Source organism: Prunus dulcis, chromosome 6 (genome assembly GCF_902201215.1).
Source record: "Prunus dulcis chromosome 6, ALMONDv2, whole genome shotgun sequence".
Classification (NCBI taxonomy): Eukaryota; Viridiplantae; Streptophyta; class Magnoliopsida; order Rosales; family Rosaceae; genus Prunus; species Prunus dulcis.
In genome coordinates, this window is record NC_047655.1 from 6,120,503 (window position 1) to 6,136,831 (window position 16,329).

Consider the following 16,329-nt stretch of genomic DNA (forward strand, 5'->3'; position numbering starts at 1 on the left):
AGTTGATTAATGATATTTGTTCTGATTTGCCTAACGCTTTTTGGTCCAGGAAACAACATATTGTCAGTCTTCCTTATACCAAAACCTTTAGTGAGAAAAATATCCCCACTAAAGCCAGGCCAATCCAGATGAATCAGGAGACAATGGAATTCTGTAAAAAAGAAATTACGGAATTACTCCTGAAGGGAATCATCCGTAAGTCTAAATCCCCCTGGTCTTGCCCTGCCTTCTATGTCCAGAAAAATGCTGAACTAGAAAGAGGAGTCCCCAGATTAGTTATCAATTACAAACCCCTTAATACAGTCTTAGAATGGATTAGGTATCCCATACCTAATAAAAGAGACTTAATCAATCGATTAGAAAAAGCAGTTGTCTTTTCCAAATTCGACCTTAAGAGTGGATTCTGGCAAATCCAAATAGAAGAGTCAGATCGGTACAAAACCGCCTTTGTCACTCCTTTCGGTCATTATGAATGGAATGTTATGCCTTTCGGTCTTAAGAATGCGCCTAGTGAATTCCAGAATATTATGAATGAAATTTTCAATGCTTATAGCCATTTTTCAATTGTCTATATTGATGATGTCTTAATCTATTCCCAATCGATAGAACAGCATTGGAAACATTTGTCCATATTCCTCCAAGTTGTTAAACAAAATGGTCTAGTTGTCTCTGCTAAGAAAATCAAGTTGTTCCAAACAAATGTTCGATTTCTTGGCTTCAATATCTGTCAGTCTCAGATTAGCCCAATTGATCGAGTCATCCAGTTTGCTGATAAGTTCCCAGATGAAATTATTGATAAAAGTCAGCTCCAGAGATTCTTAGGATCCCTCAATTATGTTTCTGATTTCTATCAAAATATGAGAAAACAATGTAAGCCTTTGTTTGACAGGTTGCAGGAAAATCCTCCTCCTTGGTCCTCTGTCCACACAGAAATTGTCAAACAAATCAAAATTCATGTTAAGACACTTCCCTGTCTTGGCATCCCTTCAGTTGACTCCTTCAAAATAGTTGAAACTGATGCCTCTGACATTGGTTATGGAGGTATTCTTAAACAGAAATTGAGTCCCAATTTGCCAGAGCAAATTGTTCGTTTCCACTCTGGTATTTGGAATCAGTCGCAAAGTAATTATAGTACTATTAAGAAAGAAATATTATCTATAGTACTATGCATCTCTAAATTTCAAGATGATTTACTTAATCAAAAATTCTTAATACGAGTTGATTGCAAATCTGCAAAACATGTTTTAGAAAAAGATGTTCAAAACATTGCATCTAAACAGATTTTTGCACGATGGCAAAGTATTTTAAGTATTTTTGATTTTGATATTGAGTATTTGAGAGGCAGTGAGAATTCTGTTCCTGATTTTCTTACTCGAGAATTCTTGCAGGGAAAGCAATGGCACCCAAAAAAGACAAGCAGAAAGTTGGTGCCAGTCAGTCCAGCCAACCCAAAGCCTCCCAAACACCTACTCAAGCCCAGTCGCCCAAAAGAGTCATCCCTGCATCCATGAGTCAATCCAGATTGGCCCATCCAGCCTCAATTGTCCCATATGCAGGTCATCCTCCAATTCCAATTGTCCCAATTGCAAATAGATTCACCAGCCTTGGAACCCCAATAGGATCCACCGTTGGCCCAATTCGCCCTAATTATCAGTCAGCCCTTGTCTCTGACTATGATCCATTTGCAATAGTTCCCCCAGTTGCTCCAATTGCCCAGTCTTCCCAGTCGCCCACTCAGTTCAGAAAGTCGTCCCCTTATCTCCCAAAAGATAAGGTTAATTTGTTCATAATCGAACCCAATTATGATGGGATTTCTGATCCGATAACAATTGTCAGGTCATATTTCCCTCCTAATTCTCATTTCCTTCCTCCTGCACCCTATAAAGACCTCAAATACTATAGGGATATCCTGCATGAGACCAAATCAGTTGAAATTAAGCCTATTAAGGATAGAGATAACCCCGCGGTCATCCTCTATCATTCCCTTTATATTCAGCAAATTCTGAGCCAAGCTGAATTTAGTCGCCACCCCTATGAGTTGAAACATCTTAAGTCCACTCATCCCTATACCTATGCAGACTACATTGATGCATGGTATAATATCTTCCTCCATCAAACAGTTGATTTTTCCCACTCCTGGTTTATTAATTTCGATGCCAAATTCAGGAGTCCTTTCCCCTACTGGTTTCTTCATTGGTGGGATCAACATGGCCCAACAGCCGATGTCCTCCCTACTGAAGTCCATAATTTGACCAATTATTATGCCAGTAAAAGCCAATTTAATAAACAGCAGTTGTTCTTCCCCAAGTTGCTTCTTTTTATTGCCAGGTACAAAATCCCCTGGATTATGAAGTGGAATTATCATGTCAATTGGGAAACTAGAATCATGTCTCGCCAGTATTTTGTCAAGTGGTGGGATAAGTTCTCAATGGACAGAATTTCCATTTATGTCTTCAAGGATTTTCCCCAATCGGATCATCCTCCCAAGCCAAGCTCCCCTACAGGCTCAGTCAGTTCGGCCATCTCAATCGATGGAAAATCCAAAGCTGAACTCAGGGCCCTTGCTGCACAATTGCTTGACCAAGCTAGTCAGATGAATGATGATGAGGACAACGAATCTTCCCCATCTGCATCCAGCTGTCAGCCTGGCTCCAGCTCCTTTGACCCCAATATCCCTTTCGCGCAGGATCCTTCTGACGCGTATGATTTGGGATCTGATTAGTCAAAAGTTGCCATCACTTCCTCTTTTCACCCCGGTGAAATGTTGGAAACAGAATAATTGTAATGTAAAAACAAAATTACTTTTGCTTTTACCCTTACTTTACCCCAATAGGTAAAGAGAGTAAAACAAAAATACTTTTTCTTTTACCCTTGCTTTACCCCAATAGGTAAAGAGAAAGTTGCTTTCCGTGCTTTGAACCATGGTTACTCTCCAATCAGGGTTACTTTGGATTCAAACCTTAGTTGCTTTCTTTTCTTTTTAAGCTGGCCTCGGCCTCAGTTGTAAGCACTTGAAATTTTTCTTTTCTTCAGTTTTCATAGTTCTCTCTGAAGCTCCTTCAGACATGAACTCTCTTGTAAATATCTGAGTGCTTTGCTTTCAATAAACAAGACTTTTGTAAGTATTTTATCTTAAACTTATTTTTCATATATGCATTATTTTCTTGCATTAGTCTGAAAGTTGGTTTTAGGACTTTTCTTTTGTTATTCAAATTCCTAAATTCTCTTATTCTTCTATATCTATCTCCTGTTCTGCTATTAATGTTGGTTCTTCCCTTTTGGTATCAGAGCCGTAAGAGTTGTAAGCGTCTGATCTTAGGTTGCTACTCATCCAACCCAAGTGGCTGGTTTAGGATTTCTGAGTAGAAAGTTTTCAGTTGCTTTTATTGTTGTTCTTCTTTCCGGTACTGTTATCTGTATCTCTCTTAAATAGTGTCCGAAGAGTAAGGCCTAGAGTCCAAACAGTAAGTCCCGAGGTGAGGCATGAGCGGTTGCGGCATTGAGAGGGCTAGGAGAGAGAGGTCAGTTGATAGGAACGTACAGGAGTCAGTAGTAGAAGTCCCTGTTTATTTTCTTCTTTGAAGTCAGAACCCAGTTGCCAAAGTAAAATGAGTCGTTTCCTTAGATCTAATTCTTGTAGTTCGAGCAGTTCAAGAACCAGTATTAGTCGTCTTCCAGAAATAGTAAATGAGGAACAAGTAGAGTTTGAATCTAATAATAATGATTTAGATTACCGAGACTGGAATATACCTAGAGTCCCCAGTCAGGAAATCTATAAGAAGAGGTGGTCTTTACCAAGTTTTAAGACCACTACCCATGTTAAAACAGTTGAACAAGTTTATGCCCTTGGCAAAGAACTTGAAGTCTGTCAGTTGCTTAATCTTGAGTCAATTAAACGCCATAAGAATGAAGGAAACAATTTTCTTCATATTGGTCTTGTCCAAGTTGCCGTCAAACCACTAACCAGAACAGGGCTTAAAGCCTCAGTGTTGCTCTGGTTAAGAGATGCTAGATTCACTAACAGTGAGGACAGTACTCTCGGAGTAATTGAATCAAGTCTTTCCAATGGCCCGGTTCACTTTGATTGTTATCCTGACTTTACTGTCAGTCTTAGTGATCCCCACATTCTTAAGACCTTGACACTCAATATCCAGACTTCTGGATATGAGGTTCTTCCGGGAACCCAACCATTAGCCTTAATTTTTAGGATCTATTATAAGGTCACGGGAACCAATATGAACTTCCAAGCCCTTAATAAGAGTCCTAAGAATCATACCTTGTTGATTCAAAGTAATAGACCCGAGGCCGTCATCCGAGTACCTCAAACAATCAAATGGTCTGATGTCTCACTTCCAGTTGAATGGACACTCAAAAATGTCAATCCACCAACACCAATCCAACGTAGTCTAAATAATTTAGATTACATCCACCAATATTTAGATGGATCAGTAAAAATCAATTTTGGAACCCAACCAATTCCAAAATCTACTGTCCAGCTACAACAGTTGCCAACCCCTGGTCAATCCCAGAGGCATATCCCTGCCAGACATTCCTTTGCAGCCTCTTCTTCTACTCTAGAACGAGACCTAGAAGCAGAAAGAGCCCTGATTGATTTCCAATTAGAATCCCTCAGGAAAGCAGCACAGGTTAGCCAACCCTGTTATGGCAAACAACCAGTTGAAGAACAAAAGCCAAAATCTCCCGAGTCTCCAACTCAAACTGACTTTGAAGGTTTTGATTTTGTTGACCCTCAACTTAGAGTTCTAAATAAATTTCACATTAATTGGAAAAAATTACAAGCCCATCTCACAGCTCCTGAAAACCAGAAGCGCCGAGATGATTACCATAGTGCTTTTCCACTTAAGTACCGCCGTGACGCAATCTTTGTTGAATGGAAAGATTACCTACGGAAAGAACAGGTCGAAATGCCATATTTAGATTTTGTAGAAACCCACTACATGTCTAAAAAATTGAAGGTAATCACCAAAGAAACATGGTCTTTACCCAATGACACACAAGTAGTTGCCAGTCATCCCCCGGTTGAGTCTATCTTAATTAATTTTAAGAAAACTCAGATCCCTGCCTGTCCTTTCAAAATCCCTGAAAAATTAGATTCAGAGAAGAAATTGATAGAACAAAGCAACTACACCAATCAGAGTCTAATTGTCATAGGAAAACAGCTTGACAAAATTGAAACTAAAGTAGACAAGCTAACCCTTTCCTCTGAAAAATCCAACATTAAAGTTGAAAAACCATTAGTCCAGTTCCAGGATCTCAAGATAAATCCAACTCTTAAGATCAAACCTACCCTTCAAAAAATTGAAGAAATGCTGGAACAATTGACACCTGTAAAGAGTGAGCCATCTGGAGTTAAAGTTCTTGACTCCATTAATCCGGATTCTGACCAAGAATCTATTCAGAGTCAAGAATCAGTTGACAGTAATATCTCAAAAATTGAGAAAGCCTTTACTGAACTTGCAGTTGAACCCAGAGTTACCCGGTTAACTCACCAAGTCACCCCTACTAGTCTTACCAAAAATTGGTACACTCGACCAACACCTCCAGATATACAATTCGAAGAAAGACATTTTCAGAACCAGTTCTCTGTCTCTTCTGATAAATTGTATGAGTGGAACATTGATGGTCTTTCTGAGCAAGAGGTTTTCAATAAACTTCAACATATGTCCATGGTTGCCAATAGTTATATTTCAAATCACAGTTTTAGACAATCTGAAATTGTACCTCTGCTAGTCACAAGTTTTACAGGTACCCTCCGCAATTGGTGGGATAAACACCTCACACCTGAGTCTAAAAACTTAATTATTCATGCTGTAAAACTTAATGATGAAGGTCTCCCTATCTTTGATGAACAAATAGGTCAAGGAATAGAAGATGGAGTCAATACTCTGTTTTACACCATAATTGAGCATTTCATAGGAACCCCAAGCCATACTACCTCTAGAATTCATGACCAGCTTAGCAACCTTCGTTGCCCTAAACTGTCTGACTTTAGGTGGTATAAAGATGTTTTCATTTCGCGAGTAATGCTCCGAAATGATAGTAATCAGTCGTTTTGGAAAGAAAAATTCATTAATGGCCTTCCAAACCTATTTGCCCATAAGATTCGCACAACCCTTAGTAATGAACAAGGACATATTGATTGGAATAATCTGACCTATGGAAATCTAGTCAGTACTATCAACCAAGTCGGTATGAAGATGTGTGTTGACATGAAAATTGGTAAGCAGATACAGTCTGACAGAAAATCCGCTAAGTATGAGTTAGGAAATTTCTGCGAACAATATGGTCTTACTAGCCTACCTCCCTCCAGTCGAACTAAGTCACACCATAAGAGTCAATCCCGTTCTTACCACAATCGAAAAAATAGATACCAAAATAATGATAGAGAATTCTATAAGACTAAGAAACATAGCCCTAAAAAGAATTGGAAAAAATTTCCATCAAAAAATAAAAAAAACCGATTCCAGAACAATTCTGGAAAAGGAAAAGTTGTCTGCTGGAAGTGTCAAAAACCAGGTCATTATGCTAATAAATGCAAGGTGAAAGACACAATCAAACAACTAAAAATTGAAGAAGTTGAAAAAGAAAATCTAATCCGACTTCTAGATCTTAAGGATTCCGAACCTAGTGATCTCGAGTCATCGACTGATAGTGATTCTGAGAATTCTTATTCCTCGGACTCACAACCTAGTTCCCCCCATATACAACTCGGTTGTAAAGATAATTGTTGTAATTCTATGAAATCCATTTCTGTTCTTACTAAACAGGAAGAACAAGAAGAACTTCTCATAGACTTAATCTGTAAAGTCGAAAACCCAGAGTTGAAGGCTGAGTATCTGAAGAAATTTCGGAAACTCCTTAGTCAGGAAGGTCCAAGTCAGTCTCCACCTCCTCAAAAGATAAGTTTAAATACAACCTTAGAAAGGTTCAGTCGCAAAAAAGACATCACCCTTCATGATTTACATTCAGAAGTAAAATTAATCAAGAAGGAGATAGTTGATCTAAAACAATTAAGCCAGAAATTGCAAGCTGAGAATTATGAAATCCGACAGGATTTAATAGCTCTCAAACCTGATGATTTATCTCAGAGTCCAACAAACTCAGATGATGAATCTTTGAATCCAGAACAGGCCTTATGTCTAGTCAAAAGAATTAACTTCAAGAAATGGTATGTCAAAGTTACTATTTTTGTTGATCAGTTTGATTTTACCACAGTCGCTTTGCTTGATTCAGGTGCTGACCTTAACTGCATCCAGGAAGGTCTTATACCTACCAAGTATTATACTAAGTCCTGTGAATCTCTTAGAACAGCTTCAGGAAAATCCCTACAGCTGAACTATGAAATTCCCCGCGCCCATGTTTGTCAAAATAAAATTTGCTTTAAAACTTCATTTGTTCTAGTAAAAAACATTACTGATGAAGTTATTCTAGGATTACCTTTTCTTGCCTTGTTATATCCTTTCCAGGTGAACCATGATGGCATCATCTCTACTCACCTAGGAGAACAAGCCAAGTTTGAATTTTTATCTAAGCCAGAGTTGCACCAGTTGAAAACCTTTCAGAAAAGTTCAATCTCCAAAACTATTGCTTTGATTTCCAGTAAGACTAAACATCTGTCTTCTCTCCAGGAAGAAATTAGTCATACTAGAATCAGTCAACAAATTAGGAATGAACCTTTCCAGAAACAAGTTCATGAATTTGAAACTAAATTGATCAATGATATCTGTTCTGATCTGCCTAATGCTTTTTGGTCCAGGAAACAACACATTGTCAGTCTTCCTTACGCCAAAACCTTTAGTGAGAAAAATATCCCCACTAAAGCCAGACCAATCCAAATGAATCAGGAGACAATGGAATTCTGTAAAAAAGAAATTACAGAATTACTTCTGAAGGGAATCATCCGTAAGTCTAAGTCCCCCTGGTCTTGTCCTGCCTTCTATGTCCAGAAAAATGCTGAACTAGAAAGAGGAGTCCCTAGACTAGTTATCAACTACAAACCCCTCAATGCAGTCTTAGAATGGATTAGGTACCCCATACCTAATAAGCGAGACTTAATTAATCGGTTAGAAAAAGCAGTTGTCTTTTCCAAATTTGATCTTAAGAGTGGATTCTGGCAAATCCAAATAGAAGAGTCAGATCGGTACAAAACCGCCTTTGTCACTCCGTTTGGTCATTATGAATGGAATGTTATGCCTTTCGGTCTTAAGAATGCGCCTAGTGAATTCCAGAATATTATGAATGAAATTTTCAATGCTTATAGCCATTTTTCAATTGTCTATATTGATGATGTCTTAATCTATTCCCAATCGATAGAACAGCATTGGAAACATTTGTCTATATTCCTTCAAGTTGTTAAGCAAAATGGTCTAGTTGTTTCTGCTAAGAAAATCAAATTGTTCCAAACTAGTATTCGATTTCTTGGCTTCAATATCTGTCAGTCTCAGATTAGTCCAATTGATCGAGTCATTCAGTTTGCTGATAAGTTCCCAGATGAAATTATTGATAAGAGTCAGCTCCAGAGGTTCTTAGGATCCCTCAATTATGTTTCTGATTTCTATCAAAATCTGAGAAAACAATGTAAGCCCTTGTTTGACAGGTTGCAGGAAAATCCTCCTCCTTGGTCCTCTGTCCACACAGAAATTGTCAAACAAATCAAAATTCATGTTAAGACACTTCCCTGTCTTGGCATTCCTTCAGTTGATTCCTTCAAAATAGTTGAAACTGATGCCTCTGACATTGGTTATGGAGGGATTCTTAAACAGAAATTGAGTCCCAATTTGCCAGAGCAAATTGTTCGTTTCCACTCTGGTATTTGGAATCAGTCGCAAAGTAATTATAGTACTATTAAGAAAGAAATATTATCTATAGTACTATGCATCTCTAAATTTCAAGATGATTTACTTAATCAAAAATTCTTAATACGAGTTGATTGCAAATCTGCAAAACATGTTTTAGAAAAAGATGTTCAAAACATTGCATCTAAACAGATTTTTGCACGATGGCAAAGTATTTTAAGTATTTTTGATTTTGATATTAAGTTTTTGAGAGGTAGTGAGAATTCTGTTCCTGATTTTCTTACTCGAGAATTCTTGCAGGGGAAGCAATGGCACCCAAAAAAGACAAGCAGAAAACTAGTGCTAGCCAGTCCAGCCAACCCAAAACCTCCCAAACACCTACTCAAGCCCAGTCGCCCAAAAGAGTCCTCCCTGCATCCATGAGTCAATCCAGAATGGTCCATCCAGCCTCAATTGTCCCATATGCGGGTCATCCCCCAATCCCAATCGTCCCAATTGCAAACAGATTCACCAGCCTTGGAACCCCAATAGGATCCACCGTTGGCCCAATCCGCCCTAATTATCAGTCAGCCCTTGTTTCTGACTATGATCCATTTGCAATAGTTCCTCCAGTTGCTCCAATTGCCCAAACATCCCAGTCGTCCACCCAGTTCAGAAAGTCGTCCCCTTACTTCCCAAAAGATAAGGTTAATTTGTTCATAATCGAACCATTGTATGATGGGATTTCTGATCCGATAACAATTGTCAGGACATATTTCCCTCCTAATTCCCATTTCCTTCCTCCTGCACCCTATAAAGACCTCAAATACTATAGGGATATCCTGCATGAGACCAAATCAGTTGAAATTAAGCCTATTAAGGATAGAGATAACCCCGCGGTCATCCTCTATCATTCCCTTTATATTCAGCAAATTCTGAGCCAAGCTGAATTCAGTCGCCACCCCTATGAGTTGAAACACCTTAAGTCCACTCATCCTTATACCTATGCAGATTACATTGATGCATGGTATAATATCTTCCTCCATCAAACAGTTGATTTTTCCCACTCCTGGTTCATTAATTTCGATGCCAAATTCAGGAGTCCTTTCCCCTACTGGTTTCTTCATTGGTGGGATCAACATGGCCCAACAGCTGATGTCCTTCCTACTGAAGTCCATAATCTGACCAATTATTATGCCAGTAAATCCCAATTTAATAAACAACAATTGTTCTTCCCCAAGTTGCTTCTTTTTATTGCCAGGTACAAAATTCCCTGGATTATGAAGTGGAATTATCATGTCAATTGGGAAACCAGAATCATGTCTCGCCAGTATTTTGTCAAGTGGTGGGATAAGTTCTCAATGGACAGAATTTCCATCTATGTTTTCAAGGATTTTCCCCAATCGGATCATCATCCCAAGCCAAGTTCTCCTACAGGCTCAGTCAGCTCGGCCATCTCAATCGATGGAAAATCCAAAGCTGAACTCCGGGCCCTTGCTGCACAATTGCTTGACCAAGCTAGTCAGATGAATGATGATGAGGACAACGAATCTTCCCCATCTGCATCCAGCTGTCAGCCTGGCTCTAGCTCCTTTGATCCCAATATCCCTTTTGCGCAGGATCCTTATGACGCGTATGATTTGGGATCTGATTAGTCAAAAGTTGCCATCACTTCCTCTTTTCACCCCGGTGAAATGTTGGAATCAGAATAATTGTAACGTAAAAACAAAATTGCTTTTGCTTTTACCCTTACTTTACCCCAATAGGTAAAGAGAGTAAAACAAAAATACTTTTGCTTTTACCCCTGCTTTACCCCAATAGGTAAAGAGAAAGTTGTTTTCCGTACTTGAAACCATGGTTACTCTCCAATTAGGGTTACTTTGGATTCAAACCTTAGTTGCTTTCTTTCTTTTTAAGCTGGCTTCGGCCTCAGTTGTAAGCACTTGGTTTTTTTTTTCTCCTTTCTTAGTTTTCAAAAGTTCTCTCTGAAACTCCTTCAGACATGAACTCACTTGTAAATATCTGAGTGTTTAGCTTTCAATAAACAAGACAGCTTTGTAAGTTATCTTGAATTTCTCTTATTTTGAAATTAATCTTATTTTACTATTTTCATTTATGCATTATATTCTCGCATTAGTCTGAAAGTTGGTTGTAAGATTCTCTGTTTTCTCTTGTGCTTCTTTATCTATCTCCTGTTCTACTATTAATGTTGGTTCTTCCCTATATATATATATATATATATATATATATATATATATATATTTGGACAGAATCACCATGCCTCACAATATATGCGAGGGACATATTTGAGGGTAAAGTAGTATTTTTCCCATGGTGTCAAAACACCAACACACACATGCCTATGTGAGGGACATATTTGAGGGTAAAGTAGTCTCTTTTCCATGGTGTCAAAACACCAACACACACAAGCCTCTCAATTGCTAGTCATCGTTTGGTGGGCATGAGTGCTTGTCATGATTTTTCGGGTGAAATTCAATGTTCTAATAGATTAGGTTGTGGGAATCTTTGCATCTTCTACGTTATGGAAGCTAGGAAATCGACAGATTCTGGATTAAGGACAACGAATATCTTTGGTATTTTTTCGAAGTTTCTAATTTTTTTTTTAAAAATTTAATGTTCGGTCCAATCTTGCACCAAACAATGGACATAATTCAAGTCTGGTCCCAACCAATCCAATCCAAAAATTGAAGTGTCTTGTCTAGTCTTGGTCACCAAACGGGGCCTATATCTTATATCGGATAGGAATGATTGAAACTCTATGGACCAAACTAGAACTTTGATCAAACTATAAGGACCAAAAAATTAACTTCTATTAAGCTACCTCGAAGTTTTTATTTTTGGTAATTAAATAAATATAGAACCAAAATCAACTTCTCTGGCATATACGACTGTACACAATCTGTTTTCAACATTTCATTCTCGAACTGCTAATGGAATTGCTAATGCTACTGCCAAGCCAATACTAAAATTGTATCCAGTGCTCCGCACTCATGCCACTTGACTTGAGTGCTTGTCCTGCTAGAGTTGCATTTTCAAAACTCAATCACTCCAACATTTCCATCATCAAGCCCTAAATCCTTGTATCACGTTAGAGTGCCTTGAGCTAGGCTTGATTATAGTCTAAAATATTGATAATATCGACAAAATATCAAGGATATTATCTTTTTTTCGAATCACGGATATTTCGAAACGTATCCATGCACATATCGTATAAATATCGAGAATATCGACGATAATATCGGAAAATATCGACGTCGATAATTTCGCTCACACTTTAGCAATATTTTGTTACAATATCGCTATAATATCGCTAAAATATCGAAAATATCGATGTAATGAAGAAAAAAAAGGGGGGGGAAAGGGAAAAAAACACAAAGGGGATTCAAGGTGTTTCCTCTTGTAAAATTAGTCATCCTTGGTTTGCTTTGTATTGTGGCGTCCAAGTGGTAAGTTCTTTTTTCTTCTGAATATTGAGACATGGACAGGCAAGGAATGATGGACCTTACATTTCTTACTTTGACAAAGTCCACACATGTATATCATTAAATTTTTTTTTTTTTTGGGACGTATAAAAATGAGACTCTTGAAACCAATTTCTTCTTAATGTGTATAAAAATGGGGGCCATTCTGCACTGTTTACTCTTGCTACTTTCAAAGTGAGGTCCTAAGAGGGAAGAATGTCATTTCTAGTATTAACGCAAACACTTTTTGCAAGTATTACATGCAAAACTATTTTGGGGATTTATCATTTGATGACTATTCTTCATAATACACTTACTCTACACATAGAGATGATTAAGATAGTGAAAAATTTGAACCTCATATGAACTCTATGTGGTACTAAGTCACTTATATATCTTACCATGCAATGTATAAAATGTAAAATATTGTAGTAAATCATTATATATAAATGATTGTGGTGTGTTTAATCTTCTTTCATTAATTACTACATATTTTCTACACTCACAATGTTTGTCAGCTCGCTATATAATCAACTTAAATTAGTTAAATCCATCATGCAATGCATTTCCTTCCAATTTTTTGTGATAAACTAATAGATAATTGACTAAATAAGCATCCTACAAAGTTTCAATAAAAATTTCCAAGGTTTTCTTACAATTTCCGTGGTTTTTATTCAATTTTTATCGATATCAATAATATCCCGATATTTCCATCGAAATTTTCATGTTTTTGGACAACCGATATTTCCGATATCACCAATATTTTAGACCTTGGGCTTGATTAGTTGATTTTATCACGATATATATATATTATATGTTTGCAAATAACAAAAGCATTAAGTACTGCTAAATATGGTTACATGAAGATACTAATTTATCATGAACTCGAGCTAAGTCCAGGATCTACCATCTTAAGCATAGGCAATTAACCAACTATCTGTTAGTTTAGTGGTACTTCTCTTCTCAATATTGAAAGAGATCCTAAGTTTGAATATCTCATTTCACTTCAAAAGAAAAAATATATATATTTGCAAATTATGGGGTCTTAGACCAATGAAAATACATTTGCACCAACAGGTTTAGCAAACCTGCAAGGCTATTTTGATATGGTATGTGATCAAAGGGCTAGAATCAATTTTTTAAATTACAGAAGTGATTAATCTAACCTACATCTTATTCAGGGATTAAGATCTAGTTTTTTGTTTTTTGGTAAAAAAGAGGTCAAAGTGAGCCTCGTCCATTTGATTTAGCGGCATTTAGTTTCCATTTTGTTCGAGAATGTCCGAGTTCAAATCTCATATACCATAGTTGTGTTGCGCAATCCTCTTCAAACACTAGTCTCCTTGGCACCGCTCGTTATTAAGACAAACGAGCCTGGGTGCCAGTAGGTGAGAGGCAAAACATTCCAAGACCTCTTGGATTGCGAAAACTCCCCAAGAACTTGTCTTCAATGGGCTTTGCAACTGGCACATACACTAACATTCGCAGATGAATGGAATGCAAATACTTCCGGAACAAGCATACAACTATGGACACAAAGATTTATAGAGGTTCGGCCAATCTTGCCTACATCCTCTTGGTGATCCCCTTGATAAATTCACTTATGAAAGAGTATGTTACAACTTTGGTTTACACAAAAACCACCTTAGAACACTACTCTCTCCATCAAGCTCACTTTTATCTCTTACCCTGCTCAAACCCTTGATGACCCTACTTTGCCCTTCTAAGCTTGCTCAACTTGCTCCCATGTGTTTACCCTTGCACTATAGCCTAAGCCCCTTTGCTCTGGCTCGCTTAGACACCTTGCATTCCCAGCTCTTACTTGCTCTCAAAGCACCTTGGACTCCCAGCTCCCCCGGGCTAAAACTCAAGTTGTATTCTCTACACTCTCTCTCCTTAAATAGACAAGTAAAGAGCTTCCCTTCAGCTGCTATCTCACCTTGCCAACCACCTTCATCAATGTCTTGTGCTGAGAAGTTTTCATAGTAGCCAACCTTGTCTTGTGATGTGAAGTCTTCACACCAGCTACCTTCATTAATGTTTGGGATAGGAAGTCATGCACCTAGAACTACAACACATGCTGGAAGTCACACCTAGAGCTAATACAAATCAGTTCCTCCCTTGCCAAACTAATTCCTAACCTGCAAAACAGCTCACAAGCTTCCCAACTAACTCATTGACCTTGGGGTTACAAAGCCATTTGGAATGGGAACTGCAAACACATGGAAAACCAAGCCAAAACGCATAGAAGAAATTCCCAGCAGCCGAAACCGATCAATTGCTTCTCCCAAGCCATCGATTGCTTGCAAGTCTGTGAGCCACGGAGCTCTCTGTGCGAAAGCGATCAATCGCTTGGAAGAAGCAATCGATCGCTTTTGCACAGCAAGCCATTTTCTGCTCCTCTGCTGCACCACTCTTGCTCCAGCTGCTTCGCACCGAATTCCATCTTCTTGACATCACTTTGGCAAGCCAAATTCCAACAAGTTGTTGAATAAATAAAAAAGGAGGTAGAAGGAAAGTGAGCATTCAGAACTCTGTTCTAGGAGGTAGAAGGAAAGTGAGCATTCAGAACTCTGTTCTTGGTGTAAGTACATATCAAAGAAGAAAGTTGAATTATGTAGAGGCCAGTGCTAGAGTAGCTAGCATGTGAAACAAGAAAACCATTTGTTAAAATCAGCAAATTTTATAGAATATAGCGATCTTACATACTCAAACGACACAATCTGAAATATGTATATAACTCCAGGTAAATAGAAGTACAACAAGCATTACAATACCCAGGAATCCAATTCCAGAGCTTACTTCTTAATCATATTCATATAGAAGCTAAATACATAAGATAATATAGTACTAGTGGGGGGTTGCTAAGAGAGCTTGTGATTGCTTTTCATAGCGGAAACCGATTTTCTTGGAATCATCTGCAGACCAAACAAAGATACCATGAAGTTGTTGCTCACTCTTGAGCCTGTGACAGGCAGTGAAAAAACCATTCTCGGGGGACAGTCCACCACTCCCATCACTGATAAAGCTTGCCAAGACCTTCCCACCATTGTAATTGGAGCTTTGTGTCTTGAAGTAATTGATGAACTGAGACACTGTGGTGCCCTGATCGTATGCGTAAAACTGGAAATTCACATAGTCTATCAAGTGGCCATAGCTCTTCCACAAGGCCAAGTAGTGGCTCTGAACTTGGTCATCATCGAAGGGAGCAATGGAAGCAAATGATATCACTCCATTGTTCTTGAGGGTTGTTATAAGATTCCCAATGCACTCGGAGAAGGTATCGGGGTCTGCGCTGAAGTGCTCGTAATCAATGTCAATTCCATCCAAATTGTACTGCTGGATGATGCTTGTGAGAGAAGAAACAGCATTGGAAACCCATGAGTCAATTGAGGAAGGCTTGAAGTAAGCAGAGCCACTACTCACACTGTCTCCTCCTAGGCTCAAGGCCACTTTGACATTTGAATGCTGATTTTTGATGGAGGAAACTTGGGAAGGGCTAAGATTATCAGAGTCCCAGAAGACATTGAATTTTCCATTGGTGGGAGAAGAGCCTGAGGGGTCATAGTCTATGGCAAATGAGAGAATGAAGTGGAATTCAACATTTGGGTTAATGGGGACATCAGAAAACTTGACATCGTTGAATTCAGCTCCTATGTATTCTCTGAAGAGATCTGAGTTTGCTGGGGCTGCTTGGATTGATGTGGGGGATGTGAGGAAGGCTTGAAGGAAGAAAAGGGTGAAGATGAGCTTAAGCTTTGAGAGTGCCATATTGCTCATATACTATTGAAGACTGCTAGATGTTTTCGTATTTATGTATGTTTATGAGTGAAATTGAAACTTGTTAGCTGCCAGTTATATAGTGTAGCACTCAGTGTGAATATGCAGATAAGGGATATGAGGAAACAAGCTAGTTGATCTGGTTGTGTGTGTGCAGTGCCGTTACAGTAAGTTTGTTTGTGCAGAGCTTTGTCTTGGCAGGATTGCAAGAGACAAAATTGTGGTAGTCATCTAGATTGTGTATAATTTTTATATTATCTCTGGCTGGTAAA

The 16,329-nt window shown here is 38.3% G+C and overlaps 1 protein-coding gene across 1 annotated transcript; it reads right to left on the bottom strand.

Moving 5' to 3' along the window:
- Nucleotides 1-14,983: 14,983 nt before the first annotated feature.
- On the bottom strand, nucleotides 14,984-16,112 carry LOC117630215 (chitinase 2-like). The gene has a single exon (XM_034362957.1). It carries the CDS (start codon nucleotides 16,055-16,057, stop codon nucleotides 15,128-15,130), a length of 930 nt encoding a protein of 309 aa, XP_034218848.1. The 5' UTR covers nucleotides 16,058-16,112; the 3' UTR covers nucleotides 14,984-15,127.
- Nucleotides 16,113-16,329: the final 217 nt, after the last annotated feature.